We start from the raw sequence: 26,272 nt of genomic DNA, 5'->3' as shown, positions 1-26,272 counted from the left end.
TCCCAGCACTTTGGGAGGCCGAGACGGGCGGATCACGAGGTCAGGAGATCGAGACCATCCTGGCTAACACGGTGAAACCCCGTCTGTATTAAAAATACAAAAAACTAGCCCGGCGAGGTGGCGGGCGCCTGTAGTCCCAGCTACTCGGGAGGCTGAGGCCGGAGAATGGCGTAAACCCGGGAGGCGGAGCTTGCAGTGAGCTGAGATCCGGCCACTGCACTCCAGCCTGGGTGACAGAGCGAGACTCCGTCTCAAAAAAAAAAAAGAAAAAAGACAAATGTTTGACTTTGGGGGTTTGCCTACGACTTGAATAAGCATGATTTTCTTCTGGCCAAGCAGGGAGCAGCTGGACCAGACTGGAGGGAAGGAAGAACAAATTTCCACTCTGACCTCAGTTGGGCACCAGAGTCTTCCCTGTCAGAATGTGGGTGTGGTGCTTCCCACACACCAGCCTCTGACGAAACTCAGCCCAAGGGTGTGGGAAAAGGCTGTCTACTTCTGAAAAATCTACAAAGTGCAGACACATCAAAAGCTTCAGAAGACTGTAAAGGGCCAAGGAGACCACTACACCCTTGGAGTTTACAGAAAATGGTCAGCATCACACGTGCCTGAGGTCCAGGGTCAGCTCCCGGCTGCCGCGACGCCGTGAACGCAGCCCTGGCTTCCCCTCTGATGCAGAGAGCTGGTCACTCTGCCGGCAGCACTCAGAGCTCAGAACATTCTAGAGGAAAGCAACGTGTTCCTTTTAAAATGGGGAACCGGGGCAGCACAACTGAAGCTCTACGACTGTCTCAACTACTGGGTTTCGGGGTAGCATTAGGAAATCGTGAGAATCCAAATCTCAATTTCATACAGATTCCAGATTCACTGCAGGTTCCAGAATTTCCTGAGACATTCTTCCAATTTATCACTCAGGATTCCCTTGCCAAAGCTAATAAAGTCTACATTCCTTACGGAAAACCCACCATAAGCACCACCACAAATAAGATCAACTGACTGACGCCCGCCCTTCGCACCAAACATAGAAACTGTTACTCACACAAGACTGTGCTGGAGGCAGCTCTCAGCTGAAGCCGAATCCGTGAGACTTCATTATCCCCCATTTTGGATCGAGTGTGAAGACTGTCAGCAAACCAGGGCCCCAGTGTAAAGCAGAGAACAGATCCTCTGATGCCTGCCTGAACATTTCCTTCCCACCTCTGTCTTGGATATTGAACACCCTCAGAGCTACTGAGTCACCCACATTTGCAGGTCATTTATCCAGCCACCAGGATAACACAATTATGCGATAAAAATGCCTTCTCAGGGCTTTGTCATACTCAACAAAGAAGCTCAGAAGGCTAGGTAAGCGCAAGAAAGGGGGAAGCGTCCTCCAAACAGACAAAAACCAAGGAAAACCGTGCAGAGACTCGAGAGAGAGCAGAAACACAGCCCGCTGTAGCCTTTCAGGTCCTGCTGGCCGCAGCCCTGCGTTACGTGGCACCATTTCCACAGATGCATCCTGCTGGGCCCACTTGAAAGGTCCCGCTTGCGAGACACTCACCCCCACTTCCAGCTCCTGCAAGACCCGCTGCAGCCCCACTCCATCCTGGGGGCCGACTGTGCAAGTCTTCTCGGCAGAGACCCCTCAGAGCCTACTCAGTGTCTGAGACTGGGAAGCACCAAGGATCCAGAAAGGCACAATCCCGTTCTCCTCGTGCTGCTTTCTGGGTTCCAAGTTGTCTAACGAGTCCTGCATAAACCCCGGGCTGGGGAGCCAGCCAGGGCCCAGCAGCACCCAGCTCATGCGCTCCACTCACCCCACAGAGGACCACGGAGGCCCCAGCACGCTCTGTCCGCGGGGCAAGACACCAGAAACAGCCACAGTTCAGGGTTCTGCCACCCGCCCCGCTGCCGTCATTACCTCCTGGGATCTGAATTCTCATTGGTTGCAAAGGTGATCCCACAGCTCCGCTGCCTTAATTACCTGCTGGGATCTGAAATTGTATTGGTTGGAAAGGGGATCTCATTGCTCAAGCACTCCCTGCTGCCTCCTTGCAAACAACATAAAAAATCCAAAACCCCTTGTAAAGAACGTTTACTATAACCTCAAAACAAGACACATCCCGAGACCAAGGAAGATACACACGCACATCTGACACCCGGTGGACGTCAGTGACCGACGCCACGGCTTCCGTGTGGCGTGTGAAGCAGGAGGCCTGTCACGGTGACTCAGGCTGGGGTCTGAATGGGGGTCTTCCAAGCAACTAGGCAACCAGGACGCACACCCCAAAACCCAAGTCCCCGCACTCATGTACCTGGCAGAAATGCTGCGTGGCCATCGACGCCAGTTGTGAACCAAGACCGATCTGTGTCCTGTGGCCCTCACAACGTCCGTACATGCCTGGGCCCAGCAGAGGCCCGCACGGCACCCTGCTCGCCTCCAGTGGGGCTCTCTCCTGCCAAAGGGGATGGCCCTGAAGTCCGTTGAGATTTCCAAAGCTCTACAAAGTCGTGCTTCCTCCTGCTTGTTCAGAAGGCCTAAAGCCCTGAAGACACCAGTGAGAATTGACCTAGCCTCTTAAGGCAGCTCAAATACCTAAACACAGGAACGCTGGACCTCTCTGCCCTCGAGAGCAGCCGATAACACACTGGGCTAAGCAGAAGGTACAGATGTCACATCCAGAAGCCAGTGGCGCTCAAGATTGCATTCCAGGAGCCGCCCATGTGAGTCCCTCCAAGGCTTCCAAGTCCCACTTGATTGTTTTCATCGTATCTCTATAACATCAGAGACATTATATCTCACGGTATCTATGAGATCGTCTCCACTTTTATGAGCACATATGCTCCCTGACTTACCATGGGATGAAACTGTTCCAATAAACCCAGCGTAAGCTGAAAATATCCTAAATAGAAAGTGCATTTGACATCATAGTTTCAACTTACAACGGGTTCATCCAGAGGCAGCCCATCTTGGGCCAAACAATGCACTGAGTGTGACTAGTTCACACCATCACAAGGTTGAAAAAAAAAATCAGATATGTAACAATTGGGAGCCAGGGACCCTCTGTATTGGGGCTCCTGTCTTCAGAGACAACAGAAACCTCTTCTTAGACAAGAATCACAATTTATAATCCTCAAAATGTTAAACTTAGTTTAACAATCTAGACGTTCAAACAAAGCCAAAGTAGGCCCACAAGGCCGTTTGTGCCCTTCACTAAGACGCACGACTCTATAATAACCCTCACCACAGCCCCTCAGGGTGGGTCCCAGAGGCAGTTGAGGCTTGTGGCTACGGACACTAACGAAACCAAAATCAGAGTACGCAGGTGCAGTCAAGTCATATGACTTCTCCACTAGCATGTGCACAAATGTTCATCAGCAAATCTCATCTTCGCTTTACCTCCCTCCCATGACCTAAAAAGGAGTCCACTACACACACCCATACACACACACACCACTTCAAAAACATAATTAGTACTTGCATTCAATTCTGGGCATTCGGAATAGACCTAATGGGTGATTAAATCTTTCCTCCAACCCATTGCTTAGTCTTCTTAGAGGATGAAGGATTTTGCATAACACAAGTCAACATATAAAAGATCTGCTATAGAAACAGACTTTCAAGTGGTCCTCATTAGAGTGATTCAACTAATATACAAAGGACCCAACACACAGTGTATATTAGAAGAATGATTAATTTGTTCCCCTAAAAATCCTAATATCTACACAGAAAAAATACCCAATACACATTTTATCATTCTTTACCAGTATAGTCATACAAAGGAGTATCACAAAAGCAAAAGAACACATTTGGTTTGACTCACAGTTCTAAGTTTAATATAAAATTGCTAAAACCACCAAGACAAACATGACTATGAAATATTTAACGATCTTCACCTAAATTCAAGTCACCATTCAACCACCAATACCTCTGCTCTCCTTACGGGAACTTTCCAAAAGTAAATTCTGGAATTAACAGGACAAAATTTTCTGGTGACAGAAATTAGGAAGAAATTGGTTGAAGGCCGTTCCTTGGCTGTCAAACTTTTTCTCAATAATATTTTGTAAAATAAAAGCGTCAAACAGATCTTTACATTAACTTACAATCTATCAAGCAATACTGGAGCAAGCTTTAAATATTAGCCACATTCTGTCAGGGCTGACTAACATTAAATCAGTATCAGTCTCATGTCTTGTAGGATCCACAGCTCATCTTCTTAAAACCACTTAAGATTTCATAATTAACTCAATTAAACAATGTAAGTCATCTCCTTGATCTTTGACATGAAGGGGTAATTTTCCCCCAAAATAGTACCTCTTTCCTTGACATGATTTAATCTGTGGTTAGAGTATTTAACAGGATTTCTTTCCTTCTTAGAAAATAAAATATACACCTTTCCAATATGAAAAACTCTAACTGATAATGCCATAGCTTACCCAGGTCAAAAGCATTTTTTTTTTTAAGTTAAAAAAAGAACCTAACTGCATCTTTGGACCTTATGTGAGGTAGTGTCCAGGGTCACTGGGACCCCTACTTGGCCAGTGTAGCTGGGTACCAATTAAAGACAGAAACCCAAGCATTCACTCAAAGCCCCTTCCCAGCTGTTCATCCTAGTGGAAGAAGCCATGAGTACAAACGAATGCGGCATTCTACGGAGGGCTTTGGGGATAGGCTGCTTGAGAACATCAAAGTGGCTCACGTCCCCCGAGTATAAAGCCAGTGACTGCTCTCAGCTTCCATCCACAGTAGCCAAGGTCTGGAATCACCTGAGTGCCCGTCAACAGGGGATGAAGGGAACGTGGCCCGAACACACACAGGAGCAATACTCCACCACACAGCGGAGAGCCCTGTCATCCGCGGCAGCATGGATGGAGTTGGAGGACATTACGTTAAGCAAACGAGTCAAGCAAGGAAACGGCTCATGTTCTCACTCATAAGCAGGAGCTGAGAGCAGATCTCATGGAGGCCAAAAGTAGGTGGTCAACAGGGCCCAGCAGAGCCCACTCATAAGCAGGATGGGCAGAGGCTGGTAATGTGCACAAACACACAGCCTAATGGGAACACGAGACCTACTATTGATAAATCAGCAGGGGGATGGCAGTGGGTCATCTACTGTGTATTTCAAAACAGCTAGGAGAGAATAACTTAACATAACCAGCACAAGGAAAAGAAACTATTTAAAGTGAAAGACATCCCAAGTACACAGATTTCATCAATATAGGGGTGAATCAAGGTATCACATGCACTCTGAAAATATGTACGTATATTATGTATCAACAGAAACAAAAACCAATGACAGAACCATTTGCGAAGCACGTGCAGGAGAAGAATGGGAAGCCTGACATGGTGTGGCTGTGTGTCCCCACCCAAATCTCATGCTGAACTCTAACCCTATGTTGGAGGTGAGCCCTGGTGGGAGGTGATTGACTCATGGGGGTGGTTTCTAATGGTTTAGCACAATCCCCCAAGTGCTGTCCTCATGATCGTTCTCCTGAGATCTGGTTGTTTGGAAGTGCATGGCACCTTCCCCTTCACTCTCTCTCCCCTTCCAGCCATGTGAAGACATGCCGGCCTCCCCTTCACCTTCCACTCTGATTGTCAGTTTCCCCAGATGTAGAAGCCTGTACAACCCACAGAACTGTATGCCGATTAAACATTTTTTTTCCTTATTACCCAGCCTCAGATAGTTCTTTATAGCAGTGGAACAACAGTACAGTCCTCAGGACCAGCAATGTTTTCCTTCTACCCAGCGGCCAACAAGGTCCTACACCGTAGCTGGTTTTCCAAAGCTTTGCCAGAATGCTGAAGCTGTTTTGGGGATACTAACTTTCCCCATCTCTGGCAAACCAGATGGGGCATCCTATTTGCCTCTTACCACCTTTCTCAGAGAAACCCCACCTCTGAAACAGCCTCCACCAGGGGCCTCCTTCAGCAGCAACAAAGCTGAGTGTTCCTTGCACTTCCCTTCTTCTGAACAAGTCAACATCTTAAGCTTGTTTTTCCATCTTCCCAGCTCATTGAAAAAAATATCTTATGCTTTCTATTTTCCTGACACACACACATGGAAGAGAAGTGCCGTGAGGGCAGGGGCTCTTGTTTTCCCGGATCTGAGCCTGGCCCTCAAACACTAGCCGAATACTAACACGATATCCAGAGGCAGAAATGCAAATATCCATATGACTTCAAATACCCTAAGGACCTAACAGGCCGAGTGGCCCATGTAACTATGGTGTGCTGGGCCATTCAACTGGTGTCCAAATCCCTGTCCAAGTGAGCTCTTTAATTTCGAGACTTTTCAGACAGCTGTTTTGTTGTTGTTGTTCTGTTTTGTTTTTATTAAAGGGATATGTTACAATTATAATCAAGAATATCCCAGGCCGAGTGTGGTGGCTCGTGCCTGTAATCCCAGCACTTTGGGAGGCCAAGGTGAGCGAATCACCTGAGGTCAGGAGTTCAAGACCAGCCTGGCCAACATGTTGAAACCCCGTCTCTACTAATACAAAAATGAACCAGCCATGGTGGCAGGCACTTATAATCCCAGCTACTCAGGAGGCTGAGGCAGGAGAATGGCGTGAACCAAGAGGTGAGGCTGCAGTGAGCCAAGATCGTGCCACTGCATTCCAGCCTGGGCAACACAGCAAGACTGTCTCAAAAAAATAAAAATAAACCAATACTCCCAGTTAGTTCTTCACCAATGTCAGATACCTCAGTTTAAAGAAAAACATGAAAGCATGTTTTCATATTTCAGTGTTGAATTTAACCATATCTTTTAAGAAGATATGAAGATAGAACTTCCTCAAGGATTGGGGGAGAGAAAAGCAGTTAAGAAAATCTTAAAACCTCAGGAGAAAAACAAGTATGGGTTAAGACCTCAAGGCAAAACTTTTTCTTTGCACTTTGATTTCAAAAGAACAGAGATGCCCAAATTATGAACTCTCCCATCTGCATTTTATATTCGTCTGTGTCCTTTGAAAGGCTGGAGATGGGATCCCAGGTTCCAAAGTGCCTGGCCGTGGCTCACATCAGGCGGCATCTTTCACAGCCGTTTACTCCCCTGACTCTGCCTAGAGAGCTCTGTGGCCCAATTTACAAAAAAAAAAAAAAAAAAAAAGTCCTAATTTACTCACGTTCATCACTTTGAGCAGAGTCTCAAGAAATGAGACAAATATTGAGACTCCACAGAAGCAAGTACTCTCTTCCAAAAAGTCAAGTGTCAGGTTCCCATGAGCCAGGCAGCTTGCTTACAGAAAGCACTGGCTGACTTGCTGGTTGAATGTTAAATGCATTTAAAATGTTAAGTGATCAAACGCCCCTCCTAGTGGGTGTGCGCGTTGAGCTGGCTGCAGTAGTGATGCAGACCACGTTCTTTCCTTTGGTTTTGCTTCAAGCAGAGCACCCCACACCCAGGAAGAGGCCGAAGGACGGCATCGAGGTCTAGGACAGATTTAAGGAGAGCTGCAGGCTGACTGCCTCATCTGCAAATAGTCTCTCATTTCAGAGAAAATCACTGAACAGAGTTCATAACACGTGAATTTTTAAAATTCATATTTCTAATTTCATCCCATTAGAACTTTTGAACCTCCACCTCCCACCTAGAGAACGTCAGCTCAAGCCGATCACAGCGCAGTGCGATTTTCTATAAATAATGTGCACGCCTGCATCTGAGCTGAGATGTGAATGTCTGGAATGTGCCTGCCAGGCCCAGGAGGAACTGCAGCAAGTGTGGGGACACAAGCCGCTAAGGAATCTGATTTGGAGGGAACTGGAGGCAACTAAAACTAGGTCCACTGGTTTTTCTTGGTAAGGTTTGACCAGGCAAACTGTTATCACTGTTGCTAATTTATGGTAATTGGCATGGGGACTTAACAGTAAGTAATTAGAGTAATTACAGAATTTGCTACTCAATTACAATGGCACAGATTCCTGAGAATGGAAGAACTGTTGCCCAGGAATAGAGTTCAAGAGGTCCTCCCCATGCTCCGAGGAACATGGCATTTCCACGCACCCCTGCTTTGGTCCCTGGCCACCACCATCCTGATCTCGGCCATCTGATGGCATCAGTCCCCAAAGCTGGAAACACCTGACACCTCTTGTCACCCTCCCATCTGCCCTGCCTTCCTCCAGTCCGGGATATTCAGGGATGCCCACATACAGGACCAGGAAACCAGGGTTATCCCAAACCAGTGCCTGCATTCAAAGTCCTCCACGGCAGCACAATCACCAATGGCCAATACTCCCAGAACCTTCCACCTCAAAACGGGAGCACATCTGGATTCAAGCTGACAATGCTGCATTCTCTTTGCCATGTACACATGGAGGCATGTCAGGTTCCACCTAAAGGTATCAGGTTCCACGCTGCTCAGGAGCCCAAACCTAGTCACTCTGCATGATCTCAATTCACCATCCACAGAGAAGCCTGCAGTTTTCCTCTGGTGCACGGTGTGGATGGTGGATGGTGGATGCATTTCCCCTGAAGACTCGGAAACAGAAGCCTGGCCAAGGAGGCCAGTCACCCCAGCCCCTGCAAGGCCCGGACGTGACCCTCTGCTGTCTGCACACAGTACCCAAGTCTAGCAGTGCTGGCTCTGTGGTGGGATCCATCTGGGCCTGCAGAGGACCCGGGGCACAGGAACCGTGCAGCCTGGCTGCAGCCGGAGGCCTAAGGGATCCCCACGAGGCTCTCCAGCCTAGGTGCCCTCACCACAGGCAGAGCCATGCAAGAGAGTTGCCTGCTGAACTGGAAACGCCCCAATCTGCTCAGCCAACACAGAAAGACAACAGCCACCTACAGCTGCTGAGCCCCAAAACGTGGCCACTGGGCCTGAAGGGTTGAATCTGGAATTTAATCTGTGAAGTTCTTTTCAAATGTGTTTAGCTATGTAATCAAATCTTTATTCTAATTCAATTTAAAGGAGCCTCTGGCTATGGGCTCCCTTGTCGGGCTTCACAGCTCCAGGGAGTAAGAATGGGAGAGAGAGAGGCCCAGAGCCTCTCTGCATTCTCCACGTTAATTCAACAAGTCATCATAAGGAAAGGCACTCCAGCAGGAGAGGTGTACACGGGAAGAACTGGGTTGGCCCTGACAAGCATGACCCCCATGGCATCACAGCTGCCTCAGGCAACAGGCAAAAGACAATGATGCCCACCTGGACAGGCCACCGGATGTGATGATGCACCCCCAAGCCCTAGTCCCACAGTAGCCAGAGACCACCTGCTGCTCATCCCGGGTGAAACAGGCAGAGCTACCGGAGCCCTCAAAAGCAGGAAGAATTAAGGAAGCGATTCCCACGACACACGTGACACTCCTTGGAGACAGACACAGGCTTCGCTGTGAAAGTGCAGAGGACGGTGGAGTCCCTAGGCAGGCTGCTTCTTCCAACGATCAGGAAGAAACCAGATCCATTTCCTTGTAGGAGAATCATTTGTACCGTGATTAGACAGAAGACAGAAGGTGGCTGATGTTATCAAATCATCAAGCACCTCACGGCTGCTTCTCCAAGGAAGGCCTGGAAACTTGCAGCCACCCGCGTAGGGGCCGCAGTGTTTACAATGGAGATACGGGTGACCGAGGTCTGGCTTCCTCAGGGAAGCTACATTTGAACTTTCACCACTGAGGAATCGGTCATTTACAGTCACTCACCCTCAATGCAGAAGAGGGCTCAAGACACTGCACCAGACTTCAACACTCAGGGTTGGGGTTAGGGTCAGGGTCAAATTCACACGTTTTACAAGATGTATTTCCTTGGGATGCCAGAAGAGATGCAGCTTCACACCCCTGACCTCCATGGTTTCCTTAGCCCCTTCACCAGTGGATCTCACCAACAGATGACACATCCACGCCTCATCCATGGCAGCACAGAAAACCACTTGGAAGACAGCCACTCCCACCAAGCTTCCTGACTTTGGTGTTTAAAATCTGCATCATTTAAAATCTGCATCTCATACGTGAGATTACACTCCTCCGAACAACGACATTGCCACTGTCATTTCACCCAAAAGGGCTTTAGGAAGTGACACGCGGTCCAGACGCCAGAGGTCGCCGGCCGCCTTACTCTAGCCTAATTCCTTTGTGCCTGTATGGAGGCTTCACAGATACAGCCCATTAATGACTGTATGAGAAGCTCAGGGCATAGACGAACTCAGTGCTGAATTTTTTCCATTTATCACCCTTTGTTTTGTCCAGAAGACAGCTGAGAAAGGCGGGGGCAGATCATCTCCTCGAGTGTAATGACTCTAGCCACTTCTCTTCACCCCAGGTCACCACTCAGTCAACACCCTTTTGAGAAACCAAAGCAATTCTGTTCCCTTCACTCCGAGTTCCAAGCACTAAATTCCTCCGTTTTATCAATTAGATTATCAAGCAGCCGTTTGTAATCTGGACTGCAATCTGATACGAAATTTAAAGCTAATTTAAGTTGCGGTAATAGCTCCTATTCACATTGTAGATAAGGCATGAAGGAAAACTTTAATCTGTTCATAGGACCAACTTTGTAAACAAACCAATTATTCAAGCAATGATTGTCTTCAGTTAGATGCAAATTACTTTGCTCATAAAAGATTTTCCAGTAGGAATTTTTAAATCCATGGTCTGTCTTTTCTGAGCCTGTCTCTGCACCTTCCCCTGAGTGCACAGCAGGACTTCTCAGGGCATCCCATCAGCAGACCCACTGAAGAGAATAAGCCCGCAGCCCCCAGCCCAGGAATCAAGTCCGAGCCCCAGCAGCCCCTCGTCCAGCCGGGGCTTCCTCACCAGCACAGCACCCAGAGGTCTTCCAGGTTTAATGCCACGTGTGCGTGGAAAGTAGAGTGCTGGAAGGAACACAATAGACATTCAACAATGCAAATTCCCCCCTGGAACAGCCCAGCAATCCTCTGTACCTTCCCCCAAAGTACCCATGCTAGGCAGGCGTAGAGTCCGATGGGGGTGCCTAGGAATCGGCATTTAACACTATTCTGATGAATTAAAGTTTGAGAGGTCGGTCAGCGAGAGGCTGTCGTGGCCTCCACTCATTTGCAGGCTCTGAAGAGACACAGATTCAGGTAACAGGCCAGACAGGACAGGACAAGGATGGGGAGGTGGAGGGCAAATTCCATGGACCACCATCCGCCCCGCCATCCCCACTGAGACTCCGTGATTTAAAGAGAGGCAAAGCCAGGGAGAAAAGATGCCCGCACCACACGAGCGACTGAGATTTCACCTAAAGCACGCAGCATGTGGCTGAGGGCCAAGGTTGGGCAAGCCAGGAGCACAGAACGGGGTTCACTGGCCCAGAGGTGTCTCCCACACCCACACCCCGTGCAGACCTCCCAAGCACTGCCTGTGTCTCCTGCCTGGTTTAGTTCCTCCCCGCCTTCTACTGTGTTGGTTTCTCAGCCGCCACCCACCACCACACAACCCTCTCTACAAGCTTGGTGGACTGAAAAGAGAGGGGGCGGGTAAGATCTGGGCTCTGGGGCCAACGTCCTGCCTGAGACATTAGTTCCAACCCACCTAGCTGTGATGTGAGCCCCCGAGATTTCTCAAATGTGAGATGGGAAGCTAACTGAACCCACTCACCAGGACGGCTGTGCAGACTGAGATTACATATAGCCACACCTCGGCATCCACCACACGTGGGACCCCAGTCGTGTTGCCCCTGATGGGAATCCCTCTATCTATGCCCCTTCTGCTACCAGAGCCAACTCCCAGCAGTAGCTGTGGAGGGTGCATCCTCTATTCCCACTCCACTCACCTCCCATCGCTCCACGCCGTGACCTGCCACGCAGCGGCCACCAGCAAATCCGGCCCCACTGGATAACCGACCACCAGCCCCCCCTCACTTTGGGGCGTCTTCCACTTGCAGTTCCGAAGCAGGCCGAGAAACCGCCCTCAAGGGCAGTCACCTGTTCCTTAGTGCATGTAATGACCTGCCACGCAGGACCACCAGCAAACCCAGCTCCACCATCCAGGCCCCTGTGGATTAACCGAACCCCCACCCCCCACCTTGGAGCGTCTTCCACTTGCGGTTCTGAAGGGGGCCGAGAAACCGCTCTCAAGGGCACTCACCTGTTTCTTATTGCATGTAATGACCTGCCAAGCAGGGCCACCAGCAAACCCAGCTTCACCGTCCAGGTTCTGGTGGGTAACTGCCCCCGTCCCCCGCTTCCTCCTGGGGTGTCTGGGAGGCTCAGAAACTGCCCTCCACGGGCACTCACCTGTTCCTTATTGCACTAATACCTCATTTACAGAAATCCACTTTGACTTTCCAGCACTGCAGTTGTGACAATTTAGCAATCCTGCTTGCAAGCTACAAGAGCTTGAGGTCACGTCCACCTCACCAGTATCCCAGAGACCCAGCACTATCCCACTGTGTTTAAAATTCCAAAATACTCCTTCAAAATGCTACTGGCATTTGCTTTGCACATAAAATGCTAACAACCTTCAAGTGAAACAAATATCTTCAACAGTTTGGTACAACGACATGTGAGTTACACATCTGCCAAGTTGTAAAGCCTCATGCATTTATAACATTTTATGTACGGTCGAATGGTTCATTAATATAAATTATGAGAATCTCTAAGAAACAGGTTTTTTCTGGCATTAGATGACCTAAGGAAAACTGGGTTCTGGCTGGCTTGCGGGCCTGTAGAGACAGACATATCTGCTGACACAACCAAGCTCCTTCCCACTGATGTGGCCTCATCCCAGGCCCCTCACCCGGATGCCTGCAGGCCCCTGGAGGAGCAAGCTGACCTGTCCACATTTCTCAAATGCACAGCTGTTGCTCACACTGCAGATAGAGTTCAAGGCACGAGCAGGCCACCATGCTAAAAATACCACGCAGCGTCCACGCCAGGTGACGGTGGTTTTCACTCCATCCCAAAGCCCCAGGTATGAGTTTACAGCCATGATTACCACATGGATTTTTAGACCCTCGAGACATACTTTGTTTCCTTTTATGCAACAAAGTTAAAAGACTATCACTCAGATATAGGCTCTGAAACTGTGGAATAATTATTTGGGAACAGAGCCTCTGCCAGATCAGGATTAGCACTTGGGAAAACACCCCGTGACCTCGGTCCACACAAACCCATCCAGACCAGAAGCCTCCCGCACTGTAATTTCTGTGGATTTCTGTAAACGAGGTATTACTGCAATAAGGAATAGATGAGTGCCCTTGGAGGGCAGTTTCTGAGCCTCCCAACCACACGGCCACGTTCAGGCTGAAGCCGCACCACCTCCAGAAACACTGTCCCTCGCCGAGGTGTGCCTGGCTTCTCCCTTTTTCCAAAACTTAACAAAACTTGAAAAGGACAGGTCTGTGTAGAAAAACACAAACTACTTGCGATTCCTCTTCCCAGTTCAGGCTGTAGGAAGCTCGTCTCGGCCCTCACCGTGTTCTGACTGTGGCTTGGTTCCCATAAGAAATAAAGTCAGAATTCTAGTCCCTGTCTCCTGGGCAGTGTGGCAGGCATACATACCTTCAGTTATATGAGGAAAGGCGTGGCGAGCCCCCTTCCTTCAGTAAAACTGCACAGTTCCCAGAACCCTGATGCCATCTCCCTCACACCACTGTGAACACCTGGACAGAGCACATTTCAATGCGTGCACATTTGTGGGCTAGTTTTCTATTTCTCCACTAAATCACCCCAAATTTAGCGCCCTAAACTCTGACTTATTTTCTCACATTTCTGGAAGCTGGAGTCCAAAACAGGTCCCACCATCTAACGTCGAAGTGGCGGCAGGGCTGGCTCTGGGGAAGCCACCGTCTCCTTGCCTCCCGCAGCCTCTAGAGGCTTCTGCATCCCCTGGTCCATATGGCACCCACTGTCTTCAGGACCCACAGTGGCTCTGACGGCCCCTCAACTGGAAGACGCAGAAATGTCAGGAGCCCGGGAATCTAGTGCTAAGGCCAAGCCTCCCCACCCTCCCAGCTCCTCACACACTCCCGTGTGAGCTAATATAGATTCCACTTTAACTAGTGTCACCTGTGTAAGGGGTAAGTGCCCAGCTGTGAACTGGTTAACCTCGCCCACACAAACCCCGAGAATAAACTCACAGGCCATGGACCACTCCACAAGCAATAAGTGACCACCTGCTCAGGGACCTCCATGCCCCAGCAGAGCCCTCCGGTACCTCCTTGTGAGCTCAGACTGGCAGCAGGGTTCTGCAGCGCCACAGGGCCCTGGATAAAAAAGACAGCTCCCATATCGGGAGGCACCGCCCGCGGTTGGGTTCCCAGTACTTTAATAGCCCAGGTGGACAAGCCGGGGCGCATGCAACCCCATCACCAGAATAACGGCTGCACGTGGCGAGTGCACGGGTGGCCACCACTCAGCCCAGCTGGCCGCGCTAAGCACATCACCACCGTGACGCCCAATCAGATTGAACTGCTGGAACAGTCCCAGCATCGGCCCCCAAGAACATTCTGGATCACAATTCAGAGTAGTGATTGCGATCAGGGCCACATGTGGCTGAATGTTTTTACAGGAGGACACCACAGCTGGACTGACGCCACAGCTGGATCTGGCTGGACTGAGAGCATTTCCCACTGGACATTCTTACAACACCATTTTATTTGCGCTTTATTAAACTTCTATGGCTTTTTTCTGCTTATCTACTTTATGGGAGTGTTTCTTGTTCTTATGACTGCGGTGATACTTCAAGCTACAACTATCAATGTGTAAATTAGTTTGGAAGTCGCCTTATCATTAAACATTTCACAAGCAAGCAGTCAGAGGCACCTAACCCGGAGGCCTCTTTTCTTCTCTGAGCCAAAGCTACCTTGGACTCAAAGAAAATGGCACATGGAGGGGGGCTGGATCTCCAGCGCCCATTCCTAGGGAGCCCCCTGGGGAGCAGATATGGAGGGAGAAGCCCTGGGTTATGGCACTGTCGTACTAAAGAAAAGTCTGTTTGGGTAATGTAAGCACCAGACTTAAGAGATTAAGCAAACCATGAAAAGAAACTACTAACCACAGCTTCTCCAAAACAGAACTAAACTCCCTTCCTTTAGTTTGAATTGGAAAAGCAGAAGTGATGATCAGGATACAAAAAAAAAAAAAAAAAAAAAAAAAAGAAATGACACAGTATCTGAACACAGGAGAATAATCAAGGGCCACTGTCTCTTCCTGTGTCAGTGGGAGCCTCGCATCTAAACTGGATTTAGAAGGTTGCTACTTTGGACTGAAAGGTATCCCCAACTCTAGTTTGTAAGCAAGTGGAGCAGAATGCTTCAATTATTTCAAGGTTTAGCGGTAAAGCTCTGCAACTCTCACAACCATTTTAATTGGTGTGAATTTTAAAGTGACTCAATCTGTTGGCTGGAGTATCTAACGGCTTAACCACGGGGTCACGTTGGAAAATTTTTCCAATTGCTTTTGTTTTTCCTACTGAAGATGCATTTGAACGTTCTTGTAGTTTGCAGTTGGCTGGTTCTGATGTTTGGTCCTGAGGAAGCCCAAGTATCCGTAGAGGAAGAATCTGAAACCTCAAGCCACTCGAGTGCTGTCTGGGCAGATGGAGACCCCAACCCGAGGGCCACTGACGGGCTCAGCATGGGCGCAGGGCCGCCCGATGCAACAGGCCACGTATTTGCCGGTTACAAAACATCATAAGCACACACCCCCAGGTGTGCACACACGCTCTGTACACATCTGTCCCTATCAACACCAGCACACACCCCCAGGTGTGCACACACGCTCTGTACACGCTCACGTCTGTCCATGCCAACGACAACATACACCCCGAGGTGTGCACACACGCTCTGTACACATCTGTCCCTGCCAATGCCAGCACACATCCCCAAGGTGTGCACACACATTCCATACGCGCTCACATCAAGGTGTGCACACACGCTCTGTACACACTCACATCCCTCCCTGCCAATATGAGCACACATTCCCAGGGGTGCACACAGGCTCTGCACATACTCATGTCTGTCCCTGCAGCCTGAGTCAAACAGTCACAGAGAGGCAGAGGAGGAGGAAGAAGGATGCGATGGGCACTAAGGTCCTGGGCCAGTTCCCCTCCCTACCTCGGGAGAGACCCCTCATGTGATCCTGCCATTACTCACCCTTCCGCCTCCATCCTCCATCCTCCCACAGGGATCAGGAGGATGCCCACTGCACAGAGCTGTGATGAGCATGAACAGAAGATGGCAGGAGCTCACGCCAAGGTGCTGAGCACGGGGCCTACGGAGTGCTTCTTTCTGCTGTGGCTGACATCATCAAACAGAGACTGACACAGCTTCTGCAGAGAATGCCACTTGCTAAGAAACTGAAACGTGTGACCTAGGAGCCTGTGAAGGTCTAAGAACAAACCAACAAACCAAATGGTTTTGTTTGTTTTTCAAACACCATAGCCTGTTTTTTCTTTTTTTTCATGCTCTACCTTGGGTATCATTTAGTTTAATTTCAAAGTAAGTCCAATAATTACACAAAATCACAGGACTGAGCATGGAGCATTGTTTCACTTCATGTCCTCCAGCCTTTAGGACACATTAAGGAAAGACATGATTCCAGGATTCCCATTAGAAAGGCTGCCCTGAGGCACCTGCTGGGGCAGCCAAATTGCAGCTGTTGATGCTGCCCCCAAGCTGCTTGGATGAAGCAGAAGATTCCGGAGATCTCCTCTCTTCTGCCCCTTGTCCAGGAGAGAAGGTGGGGGGAGAAAGGTGAGAGAAGATAGGAAGAAGGAGAGGGGAAGGAGGGAGAGAGGAGGGGAGAGGGAGGGAGAGAGGAGGGGGGAGGGAGGGATAGGGAGAGGGAGGGAGGAGGGGCATGTTCCATCCACCAAGGCAGCTACACTGCAGAGAGAATGGAGGGTGTGTTGCCTCTCAGGACAGCAAGTTCAAGCTGTTTGTAATTGTTAGCATAAACAGTGACCAGCTGAGGACAGGGCTGTCATTGGAGTTGACGTTTTATTTTCATAGTTGATATTGGGGACCTGGACCTAAAGCAGCGTGCCTTGCCCTTTTGCCAGATGGGCCTATGCTTCTCTATACTTGAGTCTATTTGACTAAATACCCGATATTGACTAGGAATTATGACGTGTAGGATACCCCTTACCACAGTAACATCAAACTCATATTCTAAATGCAATTTATTCAGGGACTGGCTTCTAACTCTGGGTGGGAATGTTAAGCTCAGTCCAGTTCAATTCAGTAAGCATTTATCAAGAAACTCCTAGACCAAGAGCTCTGTTAGACACTGGGTATGGGGGGTGATGGGGATACGAAGATGTGGAATTAGAACTCGAGAAGCTCAAATGCTTCCATTTAATTCCCTAGTGCAATTACTAAGCTTCAACCTGATGGCTGTAATGTCTAAATTCACTTTTTCTTTATTCCAGTTCTACATAACAAAGCACAAATAATCACAGAGGAATGATTCTGTGTTGGACTATTCAGTGGACAGAGAAGAGCATTCTGACCGGTGTGAGACACTGTCTTCCTTCCCAGGGAGCCCGTGAGGTGGCTGCACAGAGCACACGCGTGAAGATTCAGGAACACGAGCATCAGGTGATGGGAGGGGCACGGAGGCAGCACCAGAAAGATGCCTGCCGAGGGGCCGCTGCAGCCAGGCCGGCCGGGAAGGTCACGGGAGTGGGCGCAGGCATCTCCCTCCAGCCGCACTTGGTTTTCATGAGGACGCGTGCACGGAAGGGGATGACACCGAAATGCTGTGGCGCTGAGGGGAGGAAGGGAGGGACACAGGGCCGACGGCTGGCCCCCACCCCTTCCGTCCCTGCCCCTATGAACGCTGCCAAAATCAGCCCCAACGGGGAGAAATGAGGTGGGTGAAAGAGGTGGACAGACTTGGCTTCCATGGAATTCACAGATTCCAGTCATTAAAAATCCCTTCTGAGTTTTCACCTGGAAAACTTTGCCAATGTACTTAGGGACAAGAGGCGGAAGATGAAGCCAACACAATTGGGATCAAACTGCCACCCTTCTCCTTCTGTCTTCATCCACCACCCTCCCTGGGCCCCTGAGTGTGAGAACCAGGAGCTGCACAGCCCAAGGGTGCAGCCCCTGACCAGAGGAGGGAGCCGCACGGCGGGGCCCCCAGCACGTGGATGGCAGGATCTGTGCTATGTCAGTCCCAGGGCCCCAAGCAGAGAAGGCCTGGGGCTCCCAGCTGAAGTTTTGCTGTCTACTCTCTCACCAAAGTCGAGAAGGACTGAGTGGGACCAACGCTGCACCTGGCGGCTCCTCAGTGGCTGCCGATGTGGTCCTCAGGCTGCAGGTGAGACCCTCTAGGGAAGCCCAGACAGTGGCGAGAATGACAGCCACGAGTGCTCCAGTTGCCCCAAAACTCCAGCATAGCCTGAGGAAGGCAGCGCCCGCTCAGATCCCCGTGCAGGCTTGTGTGGCACACTGGTGAGGCACACAGCACCAGAACATGGCACTTTAAGTGGCTTTGTGGGGTGTAGGAACACAAAGTGTGGTCTGGAGTGGCTCAGAAGTCACTCCCACCAGCCTGTGGGACCCGGACGGCCCCTTTGGACGTGGCTGGAGTCTCTCCAGGGCGGGCTCCAAAGTCCCAAGGAAGAGGTGAGCGTCGGTCTTGCTCTGAGGAAGGCCCCTGACAAGTATCCTGAACATGCAGGTACACAGCTGGCTGACTCATCTGAAGGGACCTGCTGAGCTACGAGCTAGGGACAGCTAGAGAAAACTGCGTGAACCTTTGTGACTACTCACAGGTAGGTAGTACTGCCTGAGACACAAAGGTAAAGAATTAACCTGAAACTGCATATTATAAAACTTATTTTTAAATGATGGCGCTTAATTGAAAAGACTCCCAAAGACTACTGCATTAGAAAGTGACAGAGTGAAACCGTGAGGCTGACCACAGGAGTCCCTGGAAATTTCACCAAATGTTGTGTCAAAACTGGGAAACAGAAGAACTGCACCTGATGAAACATTCCATTAATCACTCGAGTCCTCCCCACATACGAAGCTATGTAAAAAGTGTTGCCAGAAGGTAAAGTGAGCAGGAGGGCTGTGAACACACAAAGAGAGAGCCACTTCGTCCACGGACCACAACAAAAGAAACGCTAATGAGTGCCGACGACACGCTGGAGTCCAGGGCTCTGGGCGCAGCTGGGACGGGGACACTCAGGGTCCCACTGTCCAGATGGGAAACCAGGGTGGAAACACCAGGGAGCCTGTCCCAGGGTGCAGAGCTAGTGAACAGTGGTTCATACTGCGACAATCCCAGCTGCCAGGCTCTGGGGCTCCTCGGGACAGAAACCTGTTGACTTCACTCTGGGGTGCGAGAGGCGGCAGCATCCCCCAAAGGCACCTGGAGAAGTGGTGTTACCCTCCATCCCCTGTCCCCGGCGTTACCCTCCATGCCCCTGTCCCCGGCCTTACCCTCCGTCCCCCTGTCCCTGGTGTTACCCTACTTCCTCTGTCCCCAGTGTTGCTCACCATCCTCCTCACCTCCAGGCCCCTCTCCCTGTCCTCCCTCGTTTTCCTGTTCAGCCAGAGCACATCACATGTCTCTTCCCTTTTCAAGAGGCTCAGCTGCACCCAGAGGCATTCCAGCCTATTCGGGATGGGGCACACACCCTGGGATGGGGCACAGCACAGGGCCGGAAGGGCCTGAGACCCTCTCACTGTCGCCCAGGAAGGATGGAACAGCCCACGGTCATGCTCATTGTCAGGCAGGATGAAAACTTCTGTGTCCGAAATGTTCTTTTCACTGGAACTGTTCGGACCATTCGTGAACGAATCAGTTAAATACCAGCAAGTGCCACTCCCACTTATTCTCTGGCTAGTTTTCCACCCACCAGCAACCACACTCCTAGGAATTATCCCTAACGCAGAATCAGCGCCTTGTGCCTTTAGGAAAACCTCTTTCTCTCCAGCTTTGTCCTCCTTCCACAAAAGGTGCCTCTGACTGCCTCACTGGCTGTACCAGGATTTCACTCGGCTATGGAGGAAAATCTGCGTGGGGCTCAGAGGTGGGTGGTCCCTGCATGGGCAGCAGGTCTGTGACATCCTCCGAGGAGCCTGGCCCAGGCCTGCCTCACACGCCAGGACTCTGCCTTCTGGCCCTCGGGCCCCCGAAGCTGCTTTCCCTCCAGGTGTCATGCCCCGGGCAAGAAGGCCGGACAAGGGCCCAGGGCTGCTGTGGGTCAGGAAAGCCTCCTGACACCTCCCACTCCAGGACCCCCCATCAGCATCCCAGCATCTGGACCTGTGTCACCAGCCGCTCCGCCGTACAAGAGAATTGGATTTTCAGCTGGGTGTGCTGCTTCCCTAAACAAAGTAGGGTGTTGTTACTCAGGAAAAAGGAAAAAATTGGCATCTTCTTGGCAACCCTGCGACATCCAGCCACCGGTTCTCACCATCCCAGAGATGTCCATCCAGGGCAGATAGTGTCTTCAACCAAGCGCCACTGACCCAGAAGTGCAGTAATTAGTACACTTTCACCAGAATCACCCATTCCTTCACCTTTACACCCAAGAAAAACATGTTTGCCAGGCAAATTAGATGTCCAGGAGGTGTAAGGAAACCCCAAGCCTGCTTTAAGCCTCAGACTTTTGAGACCGTTGAGGGCTGTGCGCACAAGAGCAAGGCTGCACCTGAAAGCTCTGCTTCTGCCGGACGTCATGGACAGACCACACGGCTCAGCCACATGGACCCTTCCAGGACTTCACGAGAGGGACTTCCGTGGTACATGCAATGATGTGCACTTCGTTCAGCCTCGAACAGACCACGCCCTCGTTACAGGGTCGGTGGTCCACCTCCTGCCATCAGCCCCCCACCTCACCGAGGGTCTGTGTCTGCATCTGAAAGAACTTTGCTGTTTTACCTGGGTACCAAAATGCGGCATCGCGATGTTTAAAGGTCTTTAAATATCAACACTCCGGGTGCAGTCCTTGTCACTTTAATGCGGTCACTCGATGCAGGCCTCACTCACAACTCTGAGGTAGCTCATACCTTCCCTACCTAACCAAGGAAGAAACGAAGGCATGGAAGGTGCAGCTCCTAAGGAGCAGATTAGGATTCAAACCGGTGAACTTCGTCACATGCTGACCTACCTCTCAGGCTGAGATAACGTTGAAAATTAACCAGGTAGAACAGCGTTCCATAAATCAGCTGGAAATGGTCCTTGTGGATGGGCCTGTGGTTACTCCCTGAAGAACAAGACCATTAGCCCAAAAATCCACCTGTGTCACACTCAAATGTTTACATATACAACTATTTTTAAAATAACCCAATCAAGCATGTTCACAGCCATTTAGAGCCATATAGATTGTCTGCTTCGCTGACAATCAACCCAAGACCTCTGTCGGCAAAGGCCACGGTGCCAGGTCCAGAGAAGGCGGGACAGAGACACAAGCAGACACAAGCAGGAACCTTTCCATCCCTGGAAGCCTCGCTCTGATCGGTCCGTGAGGACACGGTACAGACCGTGGGGCACAGGCAGACGGCAGGCCAGGAGAAGGGGCTGCAATGCCGGGAGGCAGTGCTTTGAGCTCTAATGGATGGAACACTGCTAACCAGTGAAGGTGGAGAGAGGGCACACGTCTGAGAGCATGTAGAGGCAGCAAAGCACAGCCAGCCTCGGGGAACCAGAAGCCACAGGGACATCAGGTTGGGTGCTGCTGTCTGCCGGCCACTGGCTGGGGGACTGTACTGGGCCTGGAGGGACATCCCTGACACTCCCCACCAGATGCCAGGGGCACCCCCAGCCCCAGGTGAGAACCACGGATCCCATGGTGAATGAGGCCAGCCTGTGGGAAGTGGGCTGGGACAGCTCTGTACAGCTTAATAGGAAAGTTGGGTTCTATTTTGTGGGGTTTTGGTCACGCCGATGGCTAGTCATGGCTGTCCGTCAGGAAGTGATTTGAGGATAGACTAGAGAAGGGGCTGCCAAGACCAGCGGAGCATTCGCTGTCTGGGTCTAAGGAAAAGGAAATAAAGGCTGGCGATGTGACAGTGGGGGGGGGAGCACAGAGCAAAGGAACTGGTGGAGACACAGGGCTGGCCCCGCACAGGGCTTTGAGCAGCTACCCGGGGGTTGTCCTGTTAATTCTCCTCATGGCCCCAAGAGGCGGCTGTGAGGATCCATCTCCTGAGGACAGAACTGCTCCAGAGCCACACAGCGAGGATCCACAGAACCAAGATCCGGGCCAGCTCCAAAGCGGGTGAACTTGACCCCTCAGCCATGGTCCTAAGACAGGGATCGGAGCCCCCTGGACACACAGACACAGGAACTGCAGGAAGGGGAAACGGATGCCCCGGACCAGTGGCGGGACCCAGGGTTTCAGCCCTCCAGGGCCACTGGGACCAGCCACTGCACAGGTGGACACATGATGCTTTAACTCGCGCTGGGGGAAGGAGCCCTCACTCTCAGGGTGGAGACCGCAGCTCCATCGGGCCGGCCTCCCTGCTGGGCACAGCCTGAGCCACACAGGATGCTGAGGTGCCCCAACGTTGGGGTGCTCAGAGCCACTCAGCTGAGATCGTGGTGCTTTCTGTAACCACCCTCGTTTCTTCACGGTATAGATCTGGACTCCATCCTTTGCAATGTGTGAGGTTCTAGGAAGAGGCTGGCCAGCTGGGGAAGTGTCCTGGGCTCTGTCCCAGTGATGACGAACTTGGCTCCCCACAAGGGCGGCCTGTTCACCACAGTGACCCCCGGGGACCACGCCTGCACCCACCTTGCTGAAGATAATTCACTTCTCATCCGTGAAAGAATAAAGCTAGACTAACTCAATTTCACACTCACTTCCAACTTTAACAACTTGTGTTAGGAAATCAAAGACAAGGACTCTGACCACGTCACAAACCCAGGAAGCAAAATCCGAGACTAACGGAATGATGCCACCTTCGCAGTTCCGAGCTTTACTAGTTGTTTTTCTTTTCTGGCCTGTTTTTCTCTTTTGGTTTAAATAATTAAAGACCCTCGTTGACAAGAAAAAAAATTCTCTATGAAACTAAAAAAAGTGGTTCTAATTAAACATTTAAACATTCTTCCATATGCTTTATAAACAGTTGAAAGTACAGCTCTACTTAGTGTTAAGTACTTTAACCAAATGAAAGGTTAATTATACAGACTGGCAATTATAAAAAATAAGGCTACATATTCGTGGCATCATGAATAATTAATAAGAACCGTTTGATTTCATTCAGACCAGGGATTCTGTGCTAATAGGCTCTTAGCTGTCTTGAAATAATGGTGAAATTTTAAAATTACTTTTGTACTTAAACACGTCCCCGAAGTGAAGCACAGCGGTTAACATCCATCATGGTGCCCAGCAGAGCGACCCGCCCTACTATGGCCGACACCCTGATTCCCGAGGGCTGCATCCCGGGGCTGTACTCGTGCAGAGAACGTTCAGGAAACAGACCAGGTGGCAGGAGGGGGTCTTGTCCTCAAGGAACCTCATGAGTCTTGCTAGGGGGACAAACAGCGAGAGAATGAAACCGGCAGCCACGGAATCTGGACAGCGATGCCCAGGCCCCGCCATGCATAACCCCTGGCTGGCACCTCCCTGAGACCCGTCTGGCACAGGCAGCGGCAGGGTCCGGCCCTTGGAGCGCAGGGATGGCAGAGCAGGGCCATCAAAGCGGGTGGCATGCCGACAGCGGCTTCTCCGCAAGAGCTCCTGGCTCTCAGGGAGCTGAGGGCTCCTCAATGGGAAATTCTGGCTGAGCTCCAGGGGAAAGCGGGTGGGAGGCCTGTCTCCTCTGCCCCCATCTCCTCTGCCCCAACCCTGGAAGAGGGTCAGATATCAATGCTAACTCTTGTGCTGACTCAATTAAATCAAACAATTCAGAAAACAAACTTGCTTTAAGTATTAATTTCCTAAAAAGAACTAACATGAATTCAAATAATTCACATAATTAAAATGATTTTAATTGTTAATTTAATTAAAACATCTCCGTTTTCACAGCATCATGTACCCTGGTACTTTCTCCTTATTGCATTTCCCATCTTCCAGGGCAGGTTTCCTTCCACCCAGGGCAGCAGCGACTCTGGTGTCTCGGGTATTCCCAGGCTTCCGTCAGCCCCTGGGGGGCTTACAGTTCTGCAGCGGTCTCCATCCTCATTAATCTGCATAAGAACATCCGTCCGCAGGGATGTCCTGTGGCCCCGTGGCCACATCTGACGTGCAGCTAAACGCTGGGCGTGTCGCCTGGTGACAGCAGATGACACAACTGTGGGCAAGGTAGCACCTCTGGGCGCCGACACTCTCGATGAGTTTTTTACAAGACCATTCTTTAATGGGTGAACCCTGAAAGGAAACACTAAAGATTGTTTTTAACTATTTTTATATCGAGACAAATCTTTGTCAAACGTTCACTCAATGCTAAATGTCACTTCTCCAGCCAACCCCTTTAAGAATACCTAAAACTTAAGACTGGAATGACGCTTTCAAACACATACTCTACTCATGCATTCCCGGGAGCAGAGAGCAGCTTAATGTTTTCACGCTACACAGGCATGAAGTTTGGCGAAGGCATTTTAATATTTTTACCTGAATATTTTAATAAAATCAAAAGATCATTTTCACTCTAATACTCTACTTAGAATCTAATTTTCCATTAAATAAACAGTCAATGTTCAGTAACCCACATGCTGATAAACTTTTGAAAACTTTAGAAAGTATTAAGTATAATCAAAGATTACTTTTAATTTTCGAGCTGGTAAGAGCCTGTGTCAGGGAACAGAGTTGAGATTGAAGAGATAAAAGCACGATGATTTTCTTAAAGAAAAGCGAAATTCGTAAAAGAGACCAGGTGATTATATAAAGAAACACAGAATCCGTTTTCAGAAATGGCAAACATTGACCACAGAACACCAGTGTTGCCCGTGATGAGAGAAACAGTTAAAAGGAAGAATTCACGGTGGCCCAGCATAGATCAGGTGTGGGAGGACAGAGACGTGATGAAATGATCCTCCTTCTAACTTCCCAGAAAGGCACAAATGGCCAGCACTGTAACTGAAGACCACGCAGGCACCAGTGTGAACTCAGACTCCATGGCCAGCACCGTAACTGGAGACCACATGGGCAATGGTGTGAACTCAGACCCCACGGCCCGCACCGTAACTGGAGACCACACGGGCACCAGTGTGAACTTAGACCCGACGGCACGTGCCTGGGCTGCTCCAGCCACCACCAGAACCTGTTCTGCAGCTGAACTGGAAGCTGATTCTGGAAGGAACTGAGGAGCATGAGGACGAGATCCTTCTACCTCAACAGGGATCAATTTTTTAATGATTTCTTTCTTTTAGAAAACTGTTAATAAAATACTTTGTTCTAAAATGACCAGGATTTCAGCAGCCTCTACATTCCTTCATGTCAATCAAAGCTTAGGCACGTGGGTTACTTCACTGTTCGCGACACCCTTTTGAAATAAAACCCGGGGCCGCCTGTGTACCCAAGAGCCTGGGCACTGAACATTCAGACAAAACGTCCAGGGCGAGAATGTTCACGTCCCAGCGGTGCGGTAGAGTGGATGGGGGGAGTTCGAGCCACAGGTGGCCACGCCTCCCCTGCCTCCGGCCAGTGCCCACTGCTCACGCACTCCTTCCTCGGCCCATCCTGAGCCACGGGGCCCTCGCGTAACCAAGGCCACTGCGGTACCTCCAGGAACAAACTGGTTACAGGTGGACTGCTCTCTACGCAACGTACAAAGATTGTTTTTAAAACTGCTCGTCTCTGGAACTTATCCCAGTAACAGGCTAGATTAAGAAAACTGACTAAAAACAGTAGGAAGAAAAACTCACTCTACCCGTTGAGGCAAGAGAAATGCACACAGCCTCTGAAATAACTGCAGAGGAGTTTTCCTGGGTTAGGTACGCGGTGGGGTGACCCTACCCCATAGCGGGGCGATGGCACATGGTGGGAACCAAGGAACATCTCCGAGTAAATGTAGGAAAATGCACTCAACTCCCAAACAGAGAGAGAAACTGCCTTTTTCCTTAAAAGCTTCTCTCTTTTATTCTCAGAAAGACTCTCTTTGGTGTCTTGACTGCTGAAGGGACAAGCCTGTCATCCCCAGAAAGCAGCCCTGGACAGTCTCCAGATCCTATGGCCCTCAGGCCCACCTTGCCTACTGATGATCCCACATTACGAAACCTAATAATCAGAAAAAGCCTCCCAGTCCGCAGCTCACAAGTGACATTTTATTCAGGGAAATGCTAATAAAAACCTGGGGCTCTGTGTAAACGCTGTCCCCTAGGTACTGAGGCTCCACACAGATGGCACACAGGGAGACAGGCCTCACCCCTTCCTGGTGTCCCATGTCTCTCCTCACATTTTATTAGCTGAGTTTTGTGACG

The 26,272-nt window shown here is 50.2% G+C and overlaps 2 protein-coding genes and 1 long non-coding RNA gene across 7 annotated transcripts in view; 1 reads left to right on the top strand and 2 right to left on the bottom strand.

Annotated features, from left to right (window-relative positions):
- The window catches only part of LOC135966745 (uncharacterized), an 85,853-nt gene extending 71,958 nt beyond the window's left edge, over window positions 1–13,895 (bottom strand). For 3 of the 4 annotated variants that reach the window (XR_012421844.1, XR_012421845.1, XR_012421843.1), the window contains exons 1-2: window positions 13,651–13,895; window positions 13,445–13,545 (exon numbers count right to left, since the gene is read on the bottom strand). This is a non-coding gene — a long non-coding RNA (uncharacterized lncRNA). The remainder of the gene's footprint in view (window positions 1–13,444; window positions 13,546–13,650) is intronic. The other variant, XR_012421846.1, reaches the window with a different exon arrangement.
- LOC135966743 (disco-interacting protein 2 homolog C-like) overlaps window positions 1–23,770 on the top strand; it is a 208,699-nt gene extending 184,929 nt beyond the window's left edge. For both annotated transcript variants that reach the window (XR_012421839.1, XM_074010940.1), the window contains exon 4: window positions 17,316–23,770. The gene's annotated coding sequence lies outside the window, so the exon portion shown is untranslated. The remainder of the gene's footprint in view (window positions 1–17,315) is intronic.
- A 54-nt stretch (window positions 23,771–23,824) lies between these two features.
- LOC141408391 (uncharacterized) overlaps window positions 23,825–26,272 on the bottom strand; it is a 45,561-nt gene continuing 43,113 nt past the window's right edge. Inside the window, exon 5 of the mRNA XM_074012524.1 lies at window positions 23,825–24,234. Within this exon, the coding sequence (XP_073868625.1) occupies window positions 23,882–24,234 (353 nt within the window). The 3' untranslated portion in view covers window positions 23,825–23,881. The remainder of the gene's footprint in view (window positions 24,235–26,272) is intronic.

The sequence above is a fragment of the Macaca fascicularis genome, chromosome 13 (assembly GCF_037993035.2).
Source record: "Macaca fascicularis isolate 582-1 chromosome 13, T2T-MFA8v1.1".
NCBI classification, from domain to species: Eukaryota; Metazoa; Chordata; class Mammalia; order Primates; family Cercopithecidae; genus Macaca; species Macaca fascicularis.
This window is presented reverse-complemented; position numbering and strand designations above follow the sequence as displayed.